General features: G+C 46.4%; 1 protein-coding gene across 1 annotated transcript in view; it reads right to left on the bottom strand.

The window, feature by feature from the left end:
* Fyb2 (FYN binding protein 2) overlaps positions 1–15,407 on the bottom strand; it is a 100,985-nt gene extending 85,578 nt beyond the window's left edge. Inside the window, exon 1 of the mRNA XM_051171387.1 lies at positions 15,057–15,407. Coding sequence (XP_051027344.1) covers positions 15,057–15,266 — 210 coding nt within the window. The 5' untranslated portion in view covers positions 15,267–15,407. The remainder of the gene's footprint in view (positions 1–15,056) is intronic.
* Between the last annotated feature and the right edge of the window lie 4,205 nt (positions 15,408–19,612).

Below are 19,612 nucleotides of genomic sequence, written 5' to 3'. Positions count from 1 at the left end.
AGCTTGTTACTCTTTAAAGCCTGAATCAAAAATGACCTCTCCTTCTCTGACTCATCTAAGTGAGTGCAGGCACTTGAGTGGGCTGCTATTTTCCCCACTGCAATGATGTGCTACTGTTGCTGTGTTTACCTTCCTTATTAAACTTGCACCGGGCCGTTTGAGAAAGGCCTAAATTGCTGCATTCTTTGGGCTCTTGGCATCCCGCCTATTGAATGAAGGATCTCTGGGATCACACGGCCCTAATTTCTACCACTGGACCGATGACTCAGTGGCTGTGTGGTCTCAGGATACAGCTATTTAAGCTCACGGGGGCTCAGTTTGTCTGTGTGAGATGGGCAGAGTGGGTCCTGCTCCCTGTCAGATTGCCAGGTGGTACAGGTGCACCCTTCACAGAAAGGAAGCAGTGCCCAGGCCTCCGAGCATCCTTGTTATCATTGTAGCGGTCATCGATCGATCGTATACATTAGAAGACAAGATAACAGTAAGAAAAGAACCCTGTGTTTACAGAATGGCAACTACACTGTAGAGGCAATGCACAGCTATTACCCACTTGGATGTATAACTCTGAAAGCAACTGGTCAGGATTGGCTAGAAAACACTGTAACACCCCCATGCTCCTAAAGATGCCTGCGCCCTAACTCCGGGAACCTGTGAATATGTTTTATCATGATGTCTCACATGGTGGAGGGACTTTGGAAGTGAAGTCCCGGCTCACTCAGGTGGGCTCAGCATATTCTCAGGGCCCTTACAGAATAGAGGGAAGAAATTCATGAAAGTCACTGTTTTAAAAGATATAAGGCTGGAAGCCAAGATCAGAGGGAAGAGAAGATGCTGCGCTGCTGGCCTTGATGCGGAAGGAGCCACCAAAAGATGACAGCAAGTAGTTTCTGAGCTGAAAAAATGCAAGGAGACAGATTCTTCTCATGGCCACAGGAGGCATGCAGCCCAGGGGCCTGACTTGTTACAACCTCCCCAGGAAACTAATGCTCATGGTTTGATGAAAGTGGGGTCATTAGTGGTTACTAAAAGATAGGTTTTGTTGTACTCAGCAGACCCCCAATCTCACTGGCTTAAGACAAGTTCTTTCCTGCTCCACTACCACCCTCTCTTCTATATTTAGAGGAGGACTGTGCTCTTAGCACTCACTTAGAGATCCACCATGCAGTGTCGCATCTCAACACTCCGGGCAGGTTCAGAAGCTCAAAGAGACCCATAAGCACTTCCACTCACATCCCATTGGCCAGCACTTGTCACATGACTCCAAAATAATTGGAAAAGAAGCTGGGAATGTTAAGAGAGCAAATGGATGTCTGGTAAGTACTAAGCACTGTTGGCCATAGCACTAGAGAGCAAATGGACGACTGGTAAGTACTAAGTACTGTGGTCTGCAGCACTAGAGGCCTGACTTAGCAAGGCTTTCCCAAGAGAGGGCTTTTAACATGGCAACTGGAGCACAGAGAGGTACGGTGGGCAAAGAGAAGATGAACACAGGCCCACTTTGAAGAAACTTGTAGAGTGAAGGATAAAAAAAATGAAGGAGGGAAGAGGGATGTGTGTTTAATTACTCTGAGGTCAGGTAGACATAAACATTTACACTGAATTTAACGTGTGCTTGCCCAAACTAGACAAGTCACAAAGGCACTAAAATTGTACTTTTGCCTCAGATTTCTATTTTGCATAGACTCTCTAGTTGGTTGTCAGAAAGCAGACAGGGTCTGCTTGAGTACACCAAAACCTATCTGTTCCTTTTCCCCAAAAGGATTCCTATAGGGTCTTGAGATTAACCAACACTAATATTTGCCTTCTTCCTTTCAAAATCTTCCTGGCTGGAGGCCAGGTTGGATGATAAGACTTCCTGCATGGACATTTCACCCGTGGAAGCCTATGACCCTCCGTGTTCCTACTTAACTTACACGTGGGTGTACTGACTTGAGGCCACACCTTTATGAGCTTAGATGCTACACTGAAAGTGAGAGCCAATCTTGGGTGTCCCCTTGGTAGGATTCAGAGTCCAGGGGAACATGGAAGGTCTGTGAGGGGTCATCTAGACTAAGTGAGCTGAAGTCAGAAGACTCACCCTATTCTAGTTCTATCTCTGTTGCTGTGATAAAGCTCTCTCTCCTGAAGCTACATAAGTAAGACAGTGCTCTCCATCACTGAGTGAAGTCAGGGCAGGAATTGAAGCAGGAACTTGAGGTAGAAAACATGAGGGAACACTGTCCATCTGTGCCCCCTCTCCTCCCTGCCCCCAGCTTACATGCTTAATTAGTTTCTTTACATAGCCCAAGACTTCCTGTCCCCTGGTCAGGCACAGTGCCATCCACAATGGGTGGGGCCATCTTCGATCAACTAACAATCCAGACAACTCCCCACAGACATGTCTACAGGCCAATGTCATCTAGGCAATTCTTCGATGGACTTCCTTCTCAGATGACTCTGCACTGTGTCAAGTTGACAGCCAAAGCTAACCAGGATACACTCTAAATGTGAGGGGGAACCATTACATGAACTGTGGTCCTGAACTGAATAAAAGGGAAGGAAAAAAAAGCTGAATGCAAGGATTAGTTACTGTGTTTGATGCCGTTTGGACACAGGTGCCCAGCAGCCTCTTGTTCCTACTGACATATTTCCTTGCCCTCGTGGACTGCACTCCCTGGAACTGTAAGCCCAAAGAAAGCTTTCTTTTAGTTACTTTTGACAAAGCAATGAGATAAAGGGACTAATGATTTGCAGATGTAATGGAGTAGGAGAGAGGTGCAGCCAGGCCCTGCCCTCATCCTACCTCAGGTATTTATCTAGTCTACACATCGCTTCTCTGTCATCATTTCCTTCCATTTGTAGCATAATTCACAAAACCCTTTCCTTGCTGATGTCATCTGATCTCCGTCATCATCTGCAAAGGAGGTGGGGGATGTGTTATCAATTCCATTCAACCTAAGAGAAACTTAACGTCAGAAGCCTTAGCAACTCAGCTGTGTGGCTATGTTTTATGACTGGCTTATGCTCTCTTCTGTGATATAGTTCCCTTGTATCCCTCCCCTAGTCAGCCACAGTCAAGTACACCATCGCCGTGCCTTCTGTGATGCTTCATGCCTACAAGCTCCACCACACCATACCCCAGAAGAAGTAGGGGGTACCAGCGCTTTATCAATAACAGCCAGTATCAAAGGAATAGTAGGTGTTAGGTAATATGCCAAGAGCTTTACATCTAAAACTCACATTTATTTTACAAAAATACTTATGAGACAAACAGCATTATTATGAGACATTTTGTAGATGAAGCAAGTAAAAAGCAGGACTCCCAAGGGCATGCAGCCTGGGTGAGAACTGCACCCAGCGAGGACAGCCCTAGAGTCTGCATTAAAAACAACACAAAAACTATTTCCCCATCTCTTTCCTTCTCCTCTCCCAACTCAGAGCCTTGTGCACGTTAGGCAACCATTTTGCCTTTACATTTTTAACTATTCCCAGTGACATAGTCACTACAGCCAGGACATTGTACAGCCGTCTGGCCCTGCCTCGCTCATTTGCCTCTTCAGATTTCAGTGTAAAGCCTTCTATTCTCAACTCCTCTCTATCTCTTGACCCGGTTTCATCGAGCAGTCTTTAAAATCATGTTTATTTATCGCTTTATCCGCCACATCTGCTTTGCTGTTTCTCTATAGGCTATGAGTTCTTTCCCAGTAATGCCATCAACATCATCACCAGCAGCACCAGCCAACACCGCCTAAGTATTCATGGGACAAGGCACCATTCTAAGTGTTTTGTAGACACCCATGAGCTGAAGAAAGCCTAGGCGCTGTCAATAGATGGGGCCTCCCCTGAGGGGCTGTGAGAAGCAGAGTAACAGGCTGAAGACCACACAGCCCGTGGGAAGTACCACTGTGATTAGGATTCAAGGACTGAGGGTTGCTCGGTTTTGTGGAGCTGGGGATGGAAACCAGAGCCTCACACACACTTCACAAATGATCTACACGTGAGCTACAGCCTTCAGCTACACCCTTAAGAAAAGGTATTCAGGGAACATTCCACAAGAGTCCATTTCTCCCACAATCCCTGAAATAATTCATAAAGCACAGTCATAGCTGGAAGAGAAGTCTCAACACACCGACACCAGGAAAGGTGAGGTCACAACTCGCTTATGAGTTTCCATGGAAAAACAAAAGCAGTTCTGACTATATACAGCAGGGAAATGGCATGGCCAAAATTGTCTCACTGTTCCTCAAGTTTCCTTCAGAAAAGATGTTTCTTCATAGTTAACAAACAGAATGACCCAAAATGGCAGCCCATTAAGTTTCCACCTAAAAGAGCTGTGCTAAAGTACAGCTTCAGATGTTGAGTACTTTCCAACTAAGTCCTTGAACCATCCCTGGGAGCAGATGGTCATTGCTGCCTGGTGGTCTATGAGTCTCCCACAATTTTCCCAGCTGAGGAAATGCTACTGCTGGTGCAGTTTCATGAGATCCTGCTTAGGAGAGGATATTTCACTTCAAAAATCACCATTGGGGACACTCACCAAGAAACTCCATGTTTTTTCACAACCAAAGAATTCGATGAAGAGTGAGGGGTACGGGGCATAAGAAGGAACCCTACTTCCTGCCTCGTACCAGTTGCCAGCAAGGGTGAGTAAGAGCCAGGGCCATACAGAGGATGCTACAGCACAAGCTGGGAGCACAGGCAATAGCCCCAGAGCTTCAGGTTGAATCTCCATGTCCCGCCATGTCCCTTAATTCTCAGAGCCTCTCTTCCTATGAAAAGTTGGGGGCAGTGATACCTAGACATATAGAGCATCTTAAAGATTTACAGACCATGTGTGTCTTTGGCCCAGCATCCCTACCCAGGCATATATGGGAAGCTTTAAGGGACAGGCTTGGTCCTGGCAGTTTTCAGAATCTTCTCTTTGAAAGGGTGGATAGACGTAGAGTCTCTTTTTCCATTGTGACACATGATTAACACTAAGACACTGTAGACCTGACTGCAAGGAAGAATTTCTGGCTTGTAGAGAAGTTAAGATGATTAGTGATGGCTGTTTTGTTTCTTGGTAAACGTACTAGAGGAACAAAACTGACAGAATGAACATGCATTTAAAGGGTCACTCATGGGCGTACCTGGTAGGTTGACTCCAGATTGAAGTTGATGACCAAGACCAACCATCAGAGTAAACATACTATTCTACTACAAGTGGACATTTAAGGTCATAGTACATAATATAATGTCTCTAAGTTTGTGCTTCTCCAGTTAACAAATTCAAAAAATGGTACCCTAGTCAGTGCTGAGCATCTAGGGGCTGCAAGTAAAGCATGTGGTTCAAAGGTTGGCTCCCTGGCTCCTGTTCCATGAGATTTTTTGAACAAAACCAGGCAACCCAGAGAACCACTTCCTTGTACAGAAAATGGAGATAGAATCTTTCTCATGGGATTGGTGACGCTTGAATGAAATTGTGTCTGAAAGGACTGGACCCTGTTCTATAAATAGCTTCCATCCTTCCCAGGACACTAAGTTCATTAAAATAGTCACTAAGTAAGGAATAAACAGAGGTGAGTGCCAAGGAGAAGTGAGAACACAGAATGCACATCTACTGGTAAAAATGGTTCATGAGGGCTACAGCACCATATGTTGGGGCCCTTGGTTTATGACCTGGAGATCAAGCAAAACGGAAGACACATGTAGTTAAGCATCGCTCACTCAAATTGTGTGGATCCAGAAGTATATCGGAGCTCAGATTTCTTGGGAGTTTAGAATATTGTCTCTTTATATTGTAATATTAAATCTAAATACAAGGTTCATGTATGTGTTGTGTATTACACATACACACAGCCTGAAGGTAATCTAAATAATTCTGTGCACAAACCAAAAGGTAGTGGTGTGAAAACCTCTGTCTGTGTTACTATGTCAGTGGTCAGGCCCGTTTGGGTGTGAGAACAGTTCTGATTCGGAGTTTTCAGATCAGGGCCACTCTGCCTGTTCCACATTCCTCCACAGCACTTCACATCACTCAGACAGTACAGATAGTTCTGCTGCTAGGTGGTGCCCTTTAGCTGTCCTTCACAAACAACCAAACCAAGGGCCCCAGAGGTGAAGTAATTCACCTTCAGGCACCCAGGCATGAGAGGTGATATCACGTTAGACAGGAGTCCTGAGACTCCCAGTCTCACACTTTTTGTTCACACCACAGAAGACAAAAAAGTCCCAGTACATATTCCACACACTCAAAATAGCATCACTGAAGGCCCTGGTGGCCCAGGCCTATGATTCCCGCTACTCTGGATGCTGAGGCAGGAAGCCTGAAAGCTCATGGCCTTCCTGGACCACAGAGTGAGTTCAATACCACCCTAGGCAACTAAATGTTAATGAGACCCTGTCTTTAAGAAGAGAAAACAAGGGCTGAAGAGATGGCTCAGTGGTTAAGAGCACTGGCTGCTCTTCCAGAGGTCCTGAGTTCAATTCCCAGCAACCACATGGTAACTCCCAACCATTTGCAATGAGATCTGGTGTCCTCTTTTGGAGAACAGGCACATGTGCAGGCAGAATATTATATACATAATAAATAAATATTTTTTTTAAAAAAGAAGAGAAAAGAAGAGTTTGGCAAGGTAGCATACGAAAAGTAGTAGGTTCAACCTTAACATTCAAAGCAAAACGAAACAGTTTTTAAAAAGAAGCAAGAGCAACAAACCATAACAATCAGTAATAACACCAACCAACCAACCAACCAACCAACCAACCAAGCACCCAGATCTATTGAGAAAGGGCAGAGCAGTTATGGGTCCTGTGTTTTTAAAGGGCACTTGAAGCTGGCATGTCTCCATTCATCTTTAAAACAACAACAACAACAAAAATCCAGTCCTCAAAATTATCAGAAACAAGCCTTTTTCTTTTCTCTGGCCTTCAGCCATGGCTTATCTTTGAGACAAGCTGTGCGTTAGTTCACCAAAGGTGTGTGTCAGATTGTAGGGCTTGGAAAATGTTTTGCATATCAATGGTGGCTCTGCTATAATTCTGTGGGTGGGGAACTTGACAATATCAATAACTGTAGGTATAGCATTTTAGTTTTCCAGTTTATTCAAATATACTATTCAAGATGTAATCCTTACTGACAAAATGGACAGGAGTTACTATATATACATACAGATAAGAAAATAAATGTCACAGAAGACAACTAACTTGTCTGGGGACAAACAGCAAATGCATGGCAGATGGTGGCTCACACGCAGGTCTCCCAGCTTAACATTTTAGCCCTCTCTGTCCCAGGAAACATCCACTCTCATTATGGTGAAAGGGCCAAAGCCAATCATCAAGATCTGCAACAAGATCTGAGGGCCAACAAGATGGCTTAGTGAAGTGATTCCCAACTAGTGGGTCACAACCACCTTGGGAGCCCGTGTATCAGATATTTGTATTATGATTCATAACAGTGGCAAAATTACAGTTTGCAGGATAGTTGGAGGTCACCACAACCATGAGGAACTGTATTAAAGGGTCAGTCATGGTATTAGAAAGGTTGAGATGCACAGCTTTAGTGGGGAAAGGCGTTTTCTGCCAAGCCTGATCATCTGAGTTTGATTCCTAGGAGCCCCACGGTGAAAGAAAAACACACATACATACACACACACACACACACACACACACACACACACACACAAAGATGTAAAAATCACAAAAGAAGGACAGTTTGAGTTAAACCATCTTCATTTGTACCGGAATGTGTAAGATGGAATTACAAAAATGGTAAAAACAAAACAACAAAAACCCCCCCCCCCCAAAAAAAAAAAAAAAAAAAAAAAAAAACAGTCAAAAGACGAGAGAAATGCAAAATCTGAACACTTTCCACGGCCAGGGTGCAAAGTCGCTTGTATTTCTGAAGCACAGTCTACCCAGCTTGTCTGTATTTAACCAGCCCTAGCAAATGGGGTGCTGTTTTGATTTCTCTTTGAGAATCGTTCCAGGGATTTGTTGACTGGGAAGGACACCAACTCTGATGTCAACCTTCCTTCTGACCGGTCCCTGTGTAGAACTTTCTTGAGTTCCTTCTCTAAAGAGCTAAGCATAGCTGCTGTTTTGTTCAACATTTCAAACAGTGACAGAAAACATCACCCTGAATATTAAAAAAAAATCTCCTTGAATATAAACATTAACTTCCTTTGTCAGCTTGTGTGTATGGGTTCCTGCAGAGCTTTCCTGGGGCCTCCACTCTTTAGTGCCATAGATTGCAGCTTAGCAAGAGACACTTCTTGTCTGATGGTTCTGGAAAGTAAATGTTCAAGTTCCAGCTGTGGGTAGGGTCAGCACCCTCCTGAGGATGGTAAGTCTTTCCCTTTTCTCTTGACGCATCACCAAGTCATGTGACAGCGGTCTTGATGTTCACAGGGTGTCCTCACTGTCTCTCACACACTGTCTATTCTTTGCATATTTCCCTGTTTAAATTCCTCTTTCCTGAGGCTATCCCTCATGCTGGATTAAAACTGACTCTCGTGGCCTCACTTCAGTTTGACTAATCTATAAACACCCTCGAGGTAGGATGTGTGCTCTCCAAGCAACGCAGGCCTGGGCTTCAGCTTAAGACTCCGGGAGGACACGATCCAACTGTGCCGCCCACTGTTTCTCTGTAAGTTACTGTTACGTCAGGTGTGGCACTGCCTGCCCTTTGAGCCCAGTGGGCTGGTCCACGTTCTTTGTAAGCCTCTATGGAATGCTAAGCATTTTCTTTCCTTTACGCATGGAGCACCTGGGGCACCAAGAAATTATATATCTTGCTCAAAGCCAAGCAACTGGCATTTGTCAGAGCTAGGGACAAACCAGTCAGGCGGCCTCAGGGGCTGCGCCTTTAAGAGGTAAGCTTTCCTATCTCTTAAAGCAGGACAATGCCTTCCTCCATCGGACATCATAGTCTCATGAGACACTTGGATCTACTCAAGGCCTGGGGTCTCGCAAGAAGAGGAGAGACCAATTGTGCCCAAAGAGCTGGGGATGAAATCTTGGGAAAATGGGGTCTGATTTGAGTCACACTAGCAAAGAGGCCATGCCTCTGGGCGAGGGAGCTTACAGAAACACCAGGCTGGAACAGGCATAGTCCAGGGACAGTGGATAAAGTGGAAGGATACTGTGTGGGTACCAAGACCACCACCCTTGTCAGCGGGGCTGACAGACATGGGCTCTACCTCATGGGCATCAAGTCAGCTGACAAGATGCAGCAGCAGAATGACACGGCCAGTATTGCATGCTAGGAGAATTTCTCCTGGGAGAAATGTAGGCGAATGATTTGGAGAAGGGAGATTTGACTTCTCCCTTTGAGGGATGAATGGGCAATGATGCAGGTCACTTCCTGTCTCACTAGCAAGGACCAAACAATATCGTCCAAGAGGATGCTACCCACAGCTTTCCGGGCAAGGCAGAGTGACAGCTGTGAGTTGCCTAGCCTTTTAGTCACTGACTTATTGGGTGGTTTCTTCCCCCTCAGAATACATTTGAGATGTTTTCAATTTGTTTGTTTGATTTTTAAGATTTACTTATTTATAAGTACACAGTGTTTTGCCTGCACGTAGACCTACACACCAGAAAAGGGCACCAGATCTCATTATAGATGGTTATGAGCCACAATGTGGTTGCTGGGAGTTGAAGTCAGGACCTTTGGCAAAGCAGAAAGTGATCTTAACCTCTGAGCCATCTCGTCAGCTCGTGAGCTTTCTTTCTGTCTAGCCTGGAAGTCACAGCAATCTTCCTGCCTCAGCTTTCTGCATACTGGGATTAAAGTATTCAGCACAAACTCTGCTTTGATGAAATCCTCTTAATCGCTGACCTTTCTACTCTCCCCAGACAAGCTCACCAACCAGAGACTGTCAGTGCAGATGGATACCCAGGCATTAATCATTGAGGGCTGGAGAGGCACACAGACAGGAAACAGCTGGCACCTCCATTATTTAATTAACAAATGCTCTTTTAGCACCTTTTCCAGATTATTTAGGTAAAGAAACCCAAACATTTCTCTTGAACACTAAGCCGTGTTTCATAGGCATTCCAGCCTAGAGTCTACCAAAATTAACCAAATGTCACCTTGGGAATACTTTACTGCCTCAGGACCACCACAGGCTATGCACCTCAGCCTTGAGTTTTAGAGGAAAAGTGCTCCCATTCCCCTAGCGGCTCCTTCAGTACCTCTACTGCCCTTGCCCCCCCCCCCCCCCCCCCCCCCCCGCTCCTCTCTCCCTCTGACATTAAGCTCAGACAGCCCCTCTTCAAATGCGTCCTGACGACACTGGGCTAGACACCCAGTCACACCGCTTGTTCCATCGAGGCTGGGACACGCTTCACCATTCTACTTTACAGCATTTGTTTTCTTGGACACTCGTCTGAGAAGGTGAGCAACTAGATGGCATGGAGGACGGCCCTTCTCAGATGCTAATTCAGGGCTGGCACATGTCAGGTGCCTGCCCAATGTCCATAAGACGACGAGAGCTGGGCCGACGGAGCAGTTCTTCCAACTCAACACAGTACAAGAACATTTACAGGCCATCCAAGGTACAGTCACTGGATGGGTAGTTACGAAACTGCTGCCAATTTCCTTGTAAATTGTGAGTTGACAAATTGGTTGAGCTTTGAGAAATTTCCCAACTCCAGCCCAATTCCTGCTCAGATCACCTACCTGGTTCCCAATGGGCAGAGGTGAAGTTCAGTGTGGCTTGATTCTTACTGTGGTTCAAGTGCATCCACCAAACAGTCAAGCCCCATTTGGTGACGCCTTGACTTGTAAGCTCAAAAAAGGCTACAGTTCTCTCTTGCTAAGAGTGGACCCAAGTGAAAACACTCCTGACCCAGGGATCCTCCAGCCTCTGCCTTCTCAGTTTGGGAATTAGAAGTGTACCTTATAATTCCTAGCACAATACATAACATTTTGTCATGGTTGCTATGTGTTGAATTTAGGCTCTCATGCCTCCATAGCAGGAGCACTTTACCAACTGAGCCAGCTCAAGACTTACTCTTATAGATTTCCTCCAGATTGTTTACTTATAGGAATGAATAATTTCTTGCTGGTGTTTGTTTGGGACAGGGACTCACTGTGCAACCCTGAGTGATCTGGAACTGTGAGATAGATAAGGCTGGCCTTGAACTCAGAGACCTACGTTCTCTCCTTCCAGAGTGCTGGGATTAAAGATATGTGGTACCATCTTCAGCCCTGACTTCTTTTTAAACGATGGAATATCACTATGTGACACAGGCTGGTATTGAATTTAGTTCTCCTGCCTCAGCTTTCCAAATGCTAGGATTACAGGTGTGTACCATCATGCCCAGATACAAATAACTTTTAATAATTGAAAAGAACTATATGTATCCATTTGTTTTAATACCTACTAATGCAGGGCCAGAGAACTTAAAATTGAGTGGCCCAAAACAAACACGAAACCCACCTTCTGCATCTTCCAATTGCATGGGAGGGGAATGTTAACATGGTCCAGCTTGGAGAGTTTTCTATTCACAGGGTGTTGATGAGAGCAATTCTATGGTATCTGCCTGGTGCTGGTGTGGTCTGTGGGGCTCCGAAGGCTGGCAAGCTAGACTCAGCCAGAACAGTCAGTCAGTGTCTACACGAGGTTACCTTCAGCATGAAAGCTGTGGGGGTGAAGGCTGTAAGAATCAGTTCTCAAAACAAGAGGAGAACAGCACGGCTTCTTGGGAGTCTGTGAAGTCCCACGATGCCAAGTATGGCAACCTGGGATGTTTAAGGCAGCCTGTAGTTTGGCCCAGATGCAGTACAGGTGGCATGCTTTTGCCTCTTAAGGAGGATGTTGGAGAATGTGAGGGCAGTTTTCACACCATGCAGTCTGAAACACCTACGGTGCCAGTAGTGTTCTAACATGGATATTATTCGGATTATTCCCCTGTTTCAACCTCCCCCTTGAACTCTGAATCTGAGTGTTCCCCTCTATAATTAGCCCTTCAGCCATTCCATGTCTAAAACGGACTCCTGGCTCCTTCTAAACTGCTCAGCATTGAGTCATCTCTGAAGACACAGGCTCCATCCTTCTGCAAGTTCAGGCTTTGTGCCTTTGGGACATCAACACTCCTCTCCTCTCCCCTCTCCCTCCCTCCCTCCCTCCGTCCCTCCCTCCCTCCCTTCTCTAACCTGTAGATCATGTTGACTCTACCTTTAATATACAGATGCACCTCGACTTAGCACAGAATAATGGCATAATAATCCCACAGTAAGTTGAAAATACCATACCATACCATAGGCTAAAAGTGCAGTTAATATGCCCAACCTACTAAAACTCATTGCTTAGCAACCACCACATAGAGCATTCATTTACCCTATAGCACCACACAGGAAAAGATCAAAATTCACAGCTCAAAGTGGTTTTTACCAAATGAGCACCACTTCCGTGCATCATAAAGCCAAAACATCATCAGCTCAATCACCCAAAGTCAGAGACCCAGAATCTGACACGTCTAGCCACCATCCTTGCTAAGTCTGGCCTGAGCCGCTTTGCCTCCTGTTTAGATCCCTGTACCTTCCCTCTGCCCGGTCAGCTGCCTACTTCTCTCACCCTTCTGGCCACCCAGTTTCCAAACCACAGCCTCGTGACTCTTAGGAACTGCAAGCCAGATGGTGCCGTATATCTATCTATCTACCCGACATCCTCAGGGAAAGCTGCTTTCCGCTGAGGGCTCCACGCCCTTTACGATGTGCACATCCGCCCCCTACTACCTGTAGTCCATTTACTTCATGTTTGGCTGTTTGTTGTTCATCAAAGCAGCTTCTGTCTTAGAATCCAGTAGTACCTCTCAGTAGACTCTTTCTCCCTCAAACATCCATACAACCACGCTCCAACTTTCTTAAGTCTCTGTTCAATTTCCTCCCCCTTAAAATGGCAGCCTTCCCATTGCAGCATGGCCTCAGGCTCTTCTCCGCTTTGCACGTCTACATTGCACTAGCTGCCATTTAGCATTTCTATTTTTGTTTTTTTCTCCTTTCTTATAGTATATAAATTTCATGGATGCGTTTTGTATGGCTACGTAGCTTAGTCTGGCCTCGAACTTCTGATCCTGCCTCAACCTTCCAGGGCCAGAATGACATACATGTACCACTGTGCTTGGCTAACGTAGATATTTTTTGACGGTTTGGTCCCTAGCTGCGCTAGCTGTATTCATGCACCCAAAAAGGGAGTTGGGCATATGAAGGAGGTGCTCAAAATGCACATGGTATATAAAGGAATGTTTTGTTGGTTTCCTAAAACAATAGAAGAATTCTTTCCAGATGAGAAACTGCTCATATTTCTTTTCAGGTCCTTTTCCTTCATCTTTCTGAGCTGAGGAAGATGTACACTCACTTCTCTTGTCCTATAAAACATTACTAGGAAACAAATATGCCCTTTTGTACTTTTTCTCTAAACTGCCAAGCGTTCTGTCTGTTTCTGGGGCAGTAATTAATCCTTGCTGGTGCTCTGGCTTAGAGCTGACACCCTGTAGCTGGGGTTCAGCGCCTGAGCCTGGACCTTGGCCCTGCTTCTGCCTGGTAGTGTCATACTGTGTGGTGGTAATGTCCTCCTTCAGCTTCCTCCCTAAAAAAGCCCAGGGTCAATGACCTCCAGGTCTCTGTCACATCAGTTTGGTAAGTAGAAACAGTGGTGGACAGTTCAGATCCTGGCTAGCCAGAGAGGGCAGAATGTAAGTCACTTTGCTTCCCCTTGCCCCTCCCCCCCCAGATCGGTTCAGCCTGGCAAGTCACCATCATGCAAGAGGCCCCCTTCCCCCACCCCTCCCCCCACCTGTCCCCCCTCACTCCACACAGATTAGTTCAGCCTGGCAAGTCACCATCATGAAGAAGGTCCCCCCTGCTCCCCGACCCTCCTCCCCACTCCCCACCCCCCAGTCCACACAGATTGGTTCAGCCTGTCAAGTCGCCATCATGGAAGAGGGTCCCAAATGCTGATGAATAGAGCCCAGCACAGTGACACATGTCTGTGATTCAAGCATTTGAGAGGCTAAGGCTAGCCTGGGCTATAAAGTAAGACCTTTTCTCAAATAAAAATGAACAACTCCCTCCCCGCCTCCCTTAAAAGAATAAATGTCTAAACATCATGGCATTGGAGGAGGGACAGAAGAGGCCATTCTCAAGAAGCTGGGAGTGATGTCCTTGGCTCCCCTTTTCCAAACCTCAACCAACTAGATGGAGTGAACAGCAGATACACAGATGTCCCTTAAACACTGCAGAGCCGCCCTTGCCAGCAGCAGCGGACGGGGTCCACCATGGTGACTGCATACCAAACATCTGGGTGGGAAATAACACAGTTCCAGGGGCAAATGATTTGCCTCCAAATATTTAATAGGGACCCGGTACAACATGCATGTATGCATCTGCGAAAAGCAAGCCATTAACAGAGAGACCAGCAGGGCAAGGAAAGAGAAGACGGCGTTAGGGGTCAGGCCAACAGCAACCAGCCATTTGAAGCCACTCAAAATTCTGTGTGGCTTTTACAAAAGAAAACAAAAACCCCCAGGTTTCCCTGGGTGGCTCAGACTGGACTCTAGCCTTTCAATGCACGTGTTTCTAGAGTACCACCATGACCAGCCTGGGCTCTATTTTTCTCATGCAGTCTTACAAAGCGTCCTCTCTGGTGTAACTCTGTTTTAGGAGTGAGAAACCTAGGGCTCAAGGGCTCAAGGCTCCCAAGCACCTTTGCCCCAGCCCACAGAGTTAATAGGGAACAGTGATGTAAAGCCACAAGCCACAGGGCATACCACGAGGCTGCCTTTTCCCAGAGTCACCCTCTGTCCTTGGACCTGGACACCCACCTGCCACCGCAAAGGTCAGACAGAGGGGGAGAGTCAACAATGAAGTGACAAGCACTTGAACTGTGGCCTAAGTTAGAGAGAGCCCTGTAGTTACAGGACCCAGCCCAAGCAAGGCCAGCGTGCCAGGTTCACAGCGGGACACCTGACCTGTTTGGTCTGACTCGGGAGCCCAGACACACTGGCAACTCTCTCCAGAGCTCCCTCCTTCGGAAGGCAATAAAGTCCACAAGGTGGCTCGCAGACAGCCCATACCTAGGCGTGTGCCTTACCTCTTCCATTGTGGTCCTCCGAGACAGTGCCTGGGAGACAATCCCAGCTTCCCAGAGCTGGATCCTGGGGCCAAGAGCGCTCTCGCCTCCACACGCCAGCTTGTAGTCACTTCCCCTCCTCCGGCACACGCAGGAGCCTGGGCTCTTCACCTGCTCCACCTGGCCTGTGGCTCCTCCCTCCCTCGGGGCTGGGAGCGGGCGGGCCTCCATCCTACCAGCTGGACCTGCTGCTTAGGGGCAGGAGGGGCGGAGTGTGGGCAGGAGACTCTGCCCGCTACTCCCAAGGCTTCGTGGCCATCACTCCCCCTGTAAGGGTTTCACTTTGTGCCTGCGTCCGGTCTTCTCCCATCACATCCCATCCGGGGGAGTTGCTGGGGAGCCGAGCACATCTTGTCCCTAAAGTTAGGATGAAAAGCTCGGGGAACTGTGCTGTGCTTTAGTAACACCCTAGCTCAACTCCGCCCCTGCTGATGGCTACTTAATTTCACAAAAGCCGCTCAGGGCCAATTGGCTAAGCCTGCAGGTGCGTTTAATGGAGGCGAGAGAGGAAGCTAAAAGAACTACACCTGTTTTAAGACAGGTTTGGTAACGGTGTATGAATGCATGGCTCCCTTTAACTCTTACACTTTAGCAGGGAAGATCAGGGAGGAATTGGGGCCTACGTAGCGTGATGGCTTTAACTAGCCTAGAATGGCTGCTGTGATGTTGAAGGGAAAGGCTCTGGCTGATTCGAAGACGACTTCGGGTTCTGATTTCTTGGCTGTTTCCTGACAGAGCTGGTCCTGGCTAGAAACCCAGACTTGGTTCCTAGATTTGGGGGATGGGAGGACAGCCTACAATGGCGGAGGGGTAAGAGGAGCTGCAGAGTTTCTCAACAGGTCCCCTAGATCTAGACGGAGCTTCGAGGTTTTATTTGGTTTGGCCCTGGACAAGTTAGGCTGGTAAATCCTAGCTATACTAGGCACCATTCGTAGGCAGCTGTTGGGAATGGAGGCTATTTTGCCAGTGGGCATAAGAACTAGGCTTGGACCCTTCTCCATCCTTTGGGCTTCTTTTTTAGTTTTGTTTGTTTGTTTTTGTCTTTTCCTATACTTGCTCCTATCTAACTATAGTTAACATTTAGAAGCTAGGATCTGCATATGGACAAAGAGGTGGTATTTTTTTCTTTTTAAGCCTGGGTTACCAATGTAATGTTTTCTAGTTCGATGCATTTTCCTATAAATGTCATAGCTTAGTTTTGCTTTACAACTGGATGCGGTTCCACCGTGTATATGTATTCCATTTCATTATCAGTTCCTGCTGTTGATGGACATATAGGCTGATTTTTGTGTTAAGAGAGAGAAAGAATATGATGTTGGGTGAGGAGGAATGGCGAGATCTGGGAGGAGTGGGCAAAGGGGAAAGAATATAACAAAATATAGTATGTAAAAATTTTAAATCAATTAACCATTTTATGTGTATTTTGCCTCTGTGTATTTATATTCAGTGCATGTCTTAAGTGCCTGCAGAGCCAAAAGAGGGGTTTTTAATCTTCTGGGACTGGAGTTATAGACTGCTGTAAGCATCACGTGGGTGCTGGGAGCAAACCGAGGTCCTCTGTAAACGCCAGTGTGTTTAACCACAGAGTCATCTCACTAGCCCCACTCACTTATTTCTTGATGAAAACCATTCTGTCTGCAGTGAGGCCAAAGGAAAATAGGGAAGATGACAGAGGAAGAGGAAATTACATGGGCAGAAGGGCGCAGTGGGAGAGGCGTCAGGGAAGAGGGGAAGAACAGGGTTGCATTTGAACTAGACGCGTATGAACGTTTTCCGGCATTATTCAATACTGTGTTTTCTATCATTTACATTGTATTAGGTATTATAGATAATAAAAATAGAAAATAAACAGACAAAAAGGAGAATTAATGCTTGGAATTTTATATCATTCCATTAATTATCATATGATGCAGGTGCCAAACACAGTTTGACCACTTTGAGAGCTTTGAGAGCGTCCGCAAGTCTCTCTGAGATGCTCTTTGTCTTTACAAATGAAGGCTGACAGGGTCAGCTCAGGACTAATGGCCATTTGGACCCTGGTACTGTGCTTAGCATTTTGCAAGATCCCACATGCCATCTCTCTCTTCTCCTCTTCCCTTAAACCACCGTATCAGTGTCAAAATGCACGGGCCACACCTCGCTGTGGAGGTGAGGTAGCACTGTTCCTCCACCCCCATGACCCCCCCGGCAGCGATCTCAAATGGCTCACAAAGCCTCCATCCTGGGAGTGGGCAGGAGCTTGACTTTAGAAAAAAAGGAAATTAACACATGGTGAGATGGGCGGGTCAACGTAGCAAACCCAGGCATTATAAGGAACTGAGTATGTGAAATTTGAGTTTGGCCCCGAGTAAAACTAGATCTCACTGTGCCTTAGCAATGAACAGAATTCAGCCAAGAAAGATGAGATCTGACAGAGTACCTGGTATGATGAAAATCTGCTCTAGCCCCAGGCCAGGAGGAATTTCCTCATGACTTCCAGTTAATCGGGGACAAGGAAATGGCTGGCTGGTGTCTCTGGCCATTGCTTGGCAAGGATAGGACCACAGGCATCACAGACCTCTCCTTATCTTTATTACGAGCCCTACTTTCCAGCTGAGTTCCAAGGCACACACAGGTGAAGCAGCTTCCTGCGCTCCACATTTAGCAAGTCAAAAAACAGAAATTCCAGTTCAGGCACTCTGGCTGCAGACTCCACCCTCACAGTCAACCTGTTTGCTTTCCTTTCAGTTTTCAAGAAATACCAAACAATAAACTCACAGGATCCGAGAGCTGGAAGGTTTTAAGTAGTTTTCCCCATCATAGTTAAGTTCTGAGAGTGGGCGCCTGAATGTTGGGCTCAACATCTTCTAGATGTTTCTTTTAAGCCCCTTGCTTTGGGTTGCTTTTCCTGTAGGGGGGATGGTAAGTCCTCTGTCTTAGGGTTTCAATTGCTGTGAAAAGACACCAAGAACATGGCAACTCTTATCAGAGAAAACATTGAATTGGGGCTGCCTTACAGTTCAGAGGGTTAGTCCATTATCATCATGGCGGGAAGCATGGTGGCACGCAGGCAGACTTTGGTGCTGGAGATGCAGCTGAGAGCTCCGCAGCTTGATCTGTAGGCAGCAGGAAGAGACTGTGAGCCATTAGGCCTGGCCTTGAGCTTCTAAGACTTCAAAGCCCACCCCCCTAGTGGCATACTTCCTCCAACAAAGCCACACCTCCTCCACCAAGGCCACACCTCCTGATAGTGCCACTCCCTATGAGCCTACAGGCGCCATTTTTTATTTGAACCACCACACTCCCCATTAAGGTCCTATCTATTCCTTGGGCCACTGCCCTCCGAGCATAACAGCCAGTGCCATCTTCTTCAGAGAGCCTATGACTACCTACAAAAGACAAGGCTGAGCCTGTTTACCTTCTCTCACAGAAGAAGGGGATAGGAAGGATCTTTAGAGTCTTGCCTAGGGTTCTTGCTATTGCCTTCCTTTGTGCCCTACCTACTGGCTGGCTGTAATTCTGCCACAGCCGTCTGGGGTCTAGGGGGATCTGTAAAAGGTGGGAAGCTAATTGAAGCGGGAACTCCATCTTTACAGTTTGGGAGAAGTCACCACTCATGCTGGGGTGTGACTTTCTAGTAGGGAAGCTCTTTGGGGGCCACCTGCATGCCTCCAAATGACCCCTCACCTACGCTTTTGTAGGTAAGAGCGGTGGATTCGTGGTTTCACCGAGCTAGACTTGGGCACAATCATTACTTTGGTCCTGGCTGTGGCCTACCTAGGATGAACAAACATTCATTCATAAGTTCCCACAGGAGAAAAATAATGCAACAGGCAGTGAGCAGCAGACATCAGTTTTGCAGCACATCCTTGCTTGTTCCAAACCTTTCAGCCTCAGATATTACTTGAAGCTTCTTAGTGTTTCCTGTCATGCCACTGTTTTTCCTTTTTTGGCAAATATATTACTTACACTTTGTGCCATAAGTAATGGCTTATCCACAATACCCTAATGTGAAAAAGGAATATTTTTTAAAATGGGAAAATGGGAAAGCCTGTGCATTCCCCAGTTCCCTGGGTAAACCTTGCGCATTATCTGTCATGTGGCGACAGGGCGGGGGGTGCACAGATTGATTGTCAGTCAGGATGCCGCTGCTACAGTAACCCGCTATTAATATTAACGCTATTATTGGTTACATTAATCATGTCTGAGGACTTTCAGCAGAACATGTAATTTGTTTATGTATAATTTATATCCCAACTACTTTCAAAAGGGAGAGAAGGAAAGAGGAAAGGAAGTTAAATTTATTGGAAGTCTATTGCATAACAAGTGACACAACATCTATTTTATTCTATTTTTCATGATAGTGTTTTCAGTGTTGTTTTCATTCTTCCCCCTGAACACTGTGAGGCTCAGAAAGATCATGGCAGATGCCCTGGCTCTGCAAGCGCATGGGTTTGACTTTCCCTTTTCCTTTTTTCACCACCACTGCCCCCAGTGTGTGGTATTTTTATGGGTGCGTATGTGAGTGTGTGGGTGCA

This window comes from Acomys russatus, chromosome 29 (assembly GCF_903995435.1).
Source record: "Acomys russatus chromosome 29, mAcoRus1.1, whole genome shotgun sequence".
NCBI lineage: Eukaryota > Metazoa > Chordata > Mammalia > Rodentia > Muridae > Acomys > Acomys russatus.
Note: the sequence above shows the minus strand (reverse complement) of the source record. Positions and strands in the feature narration are given on the sequence as shown.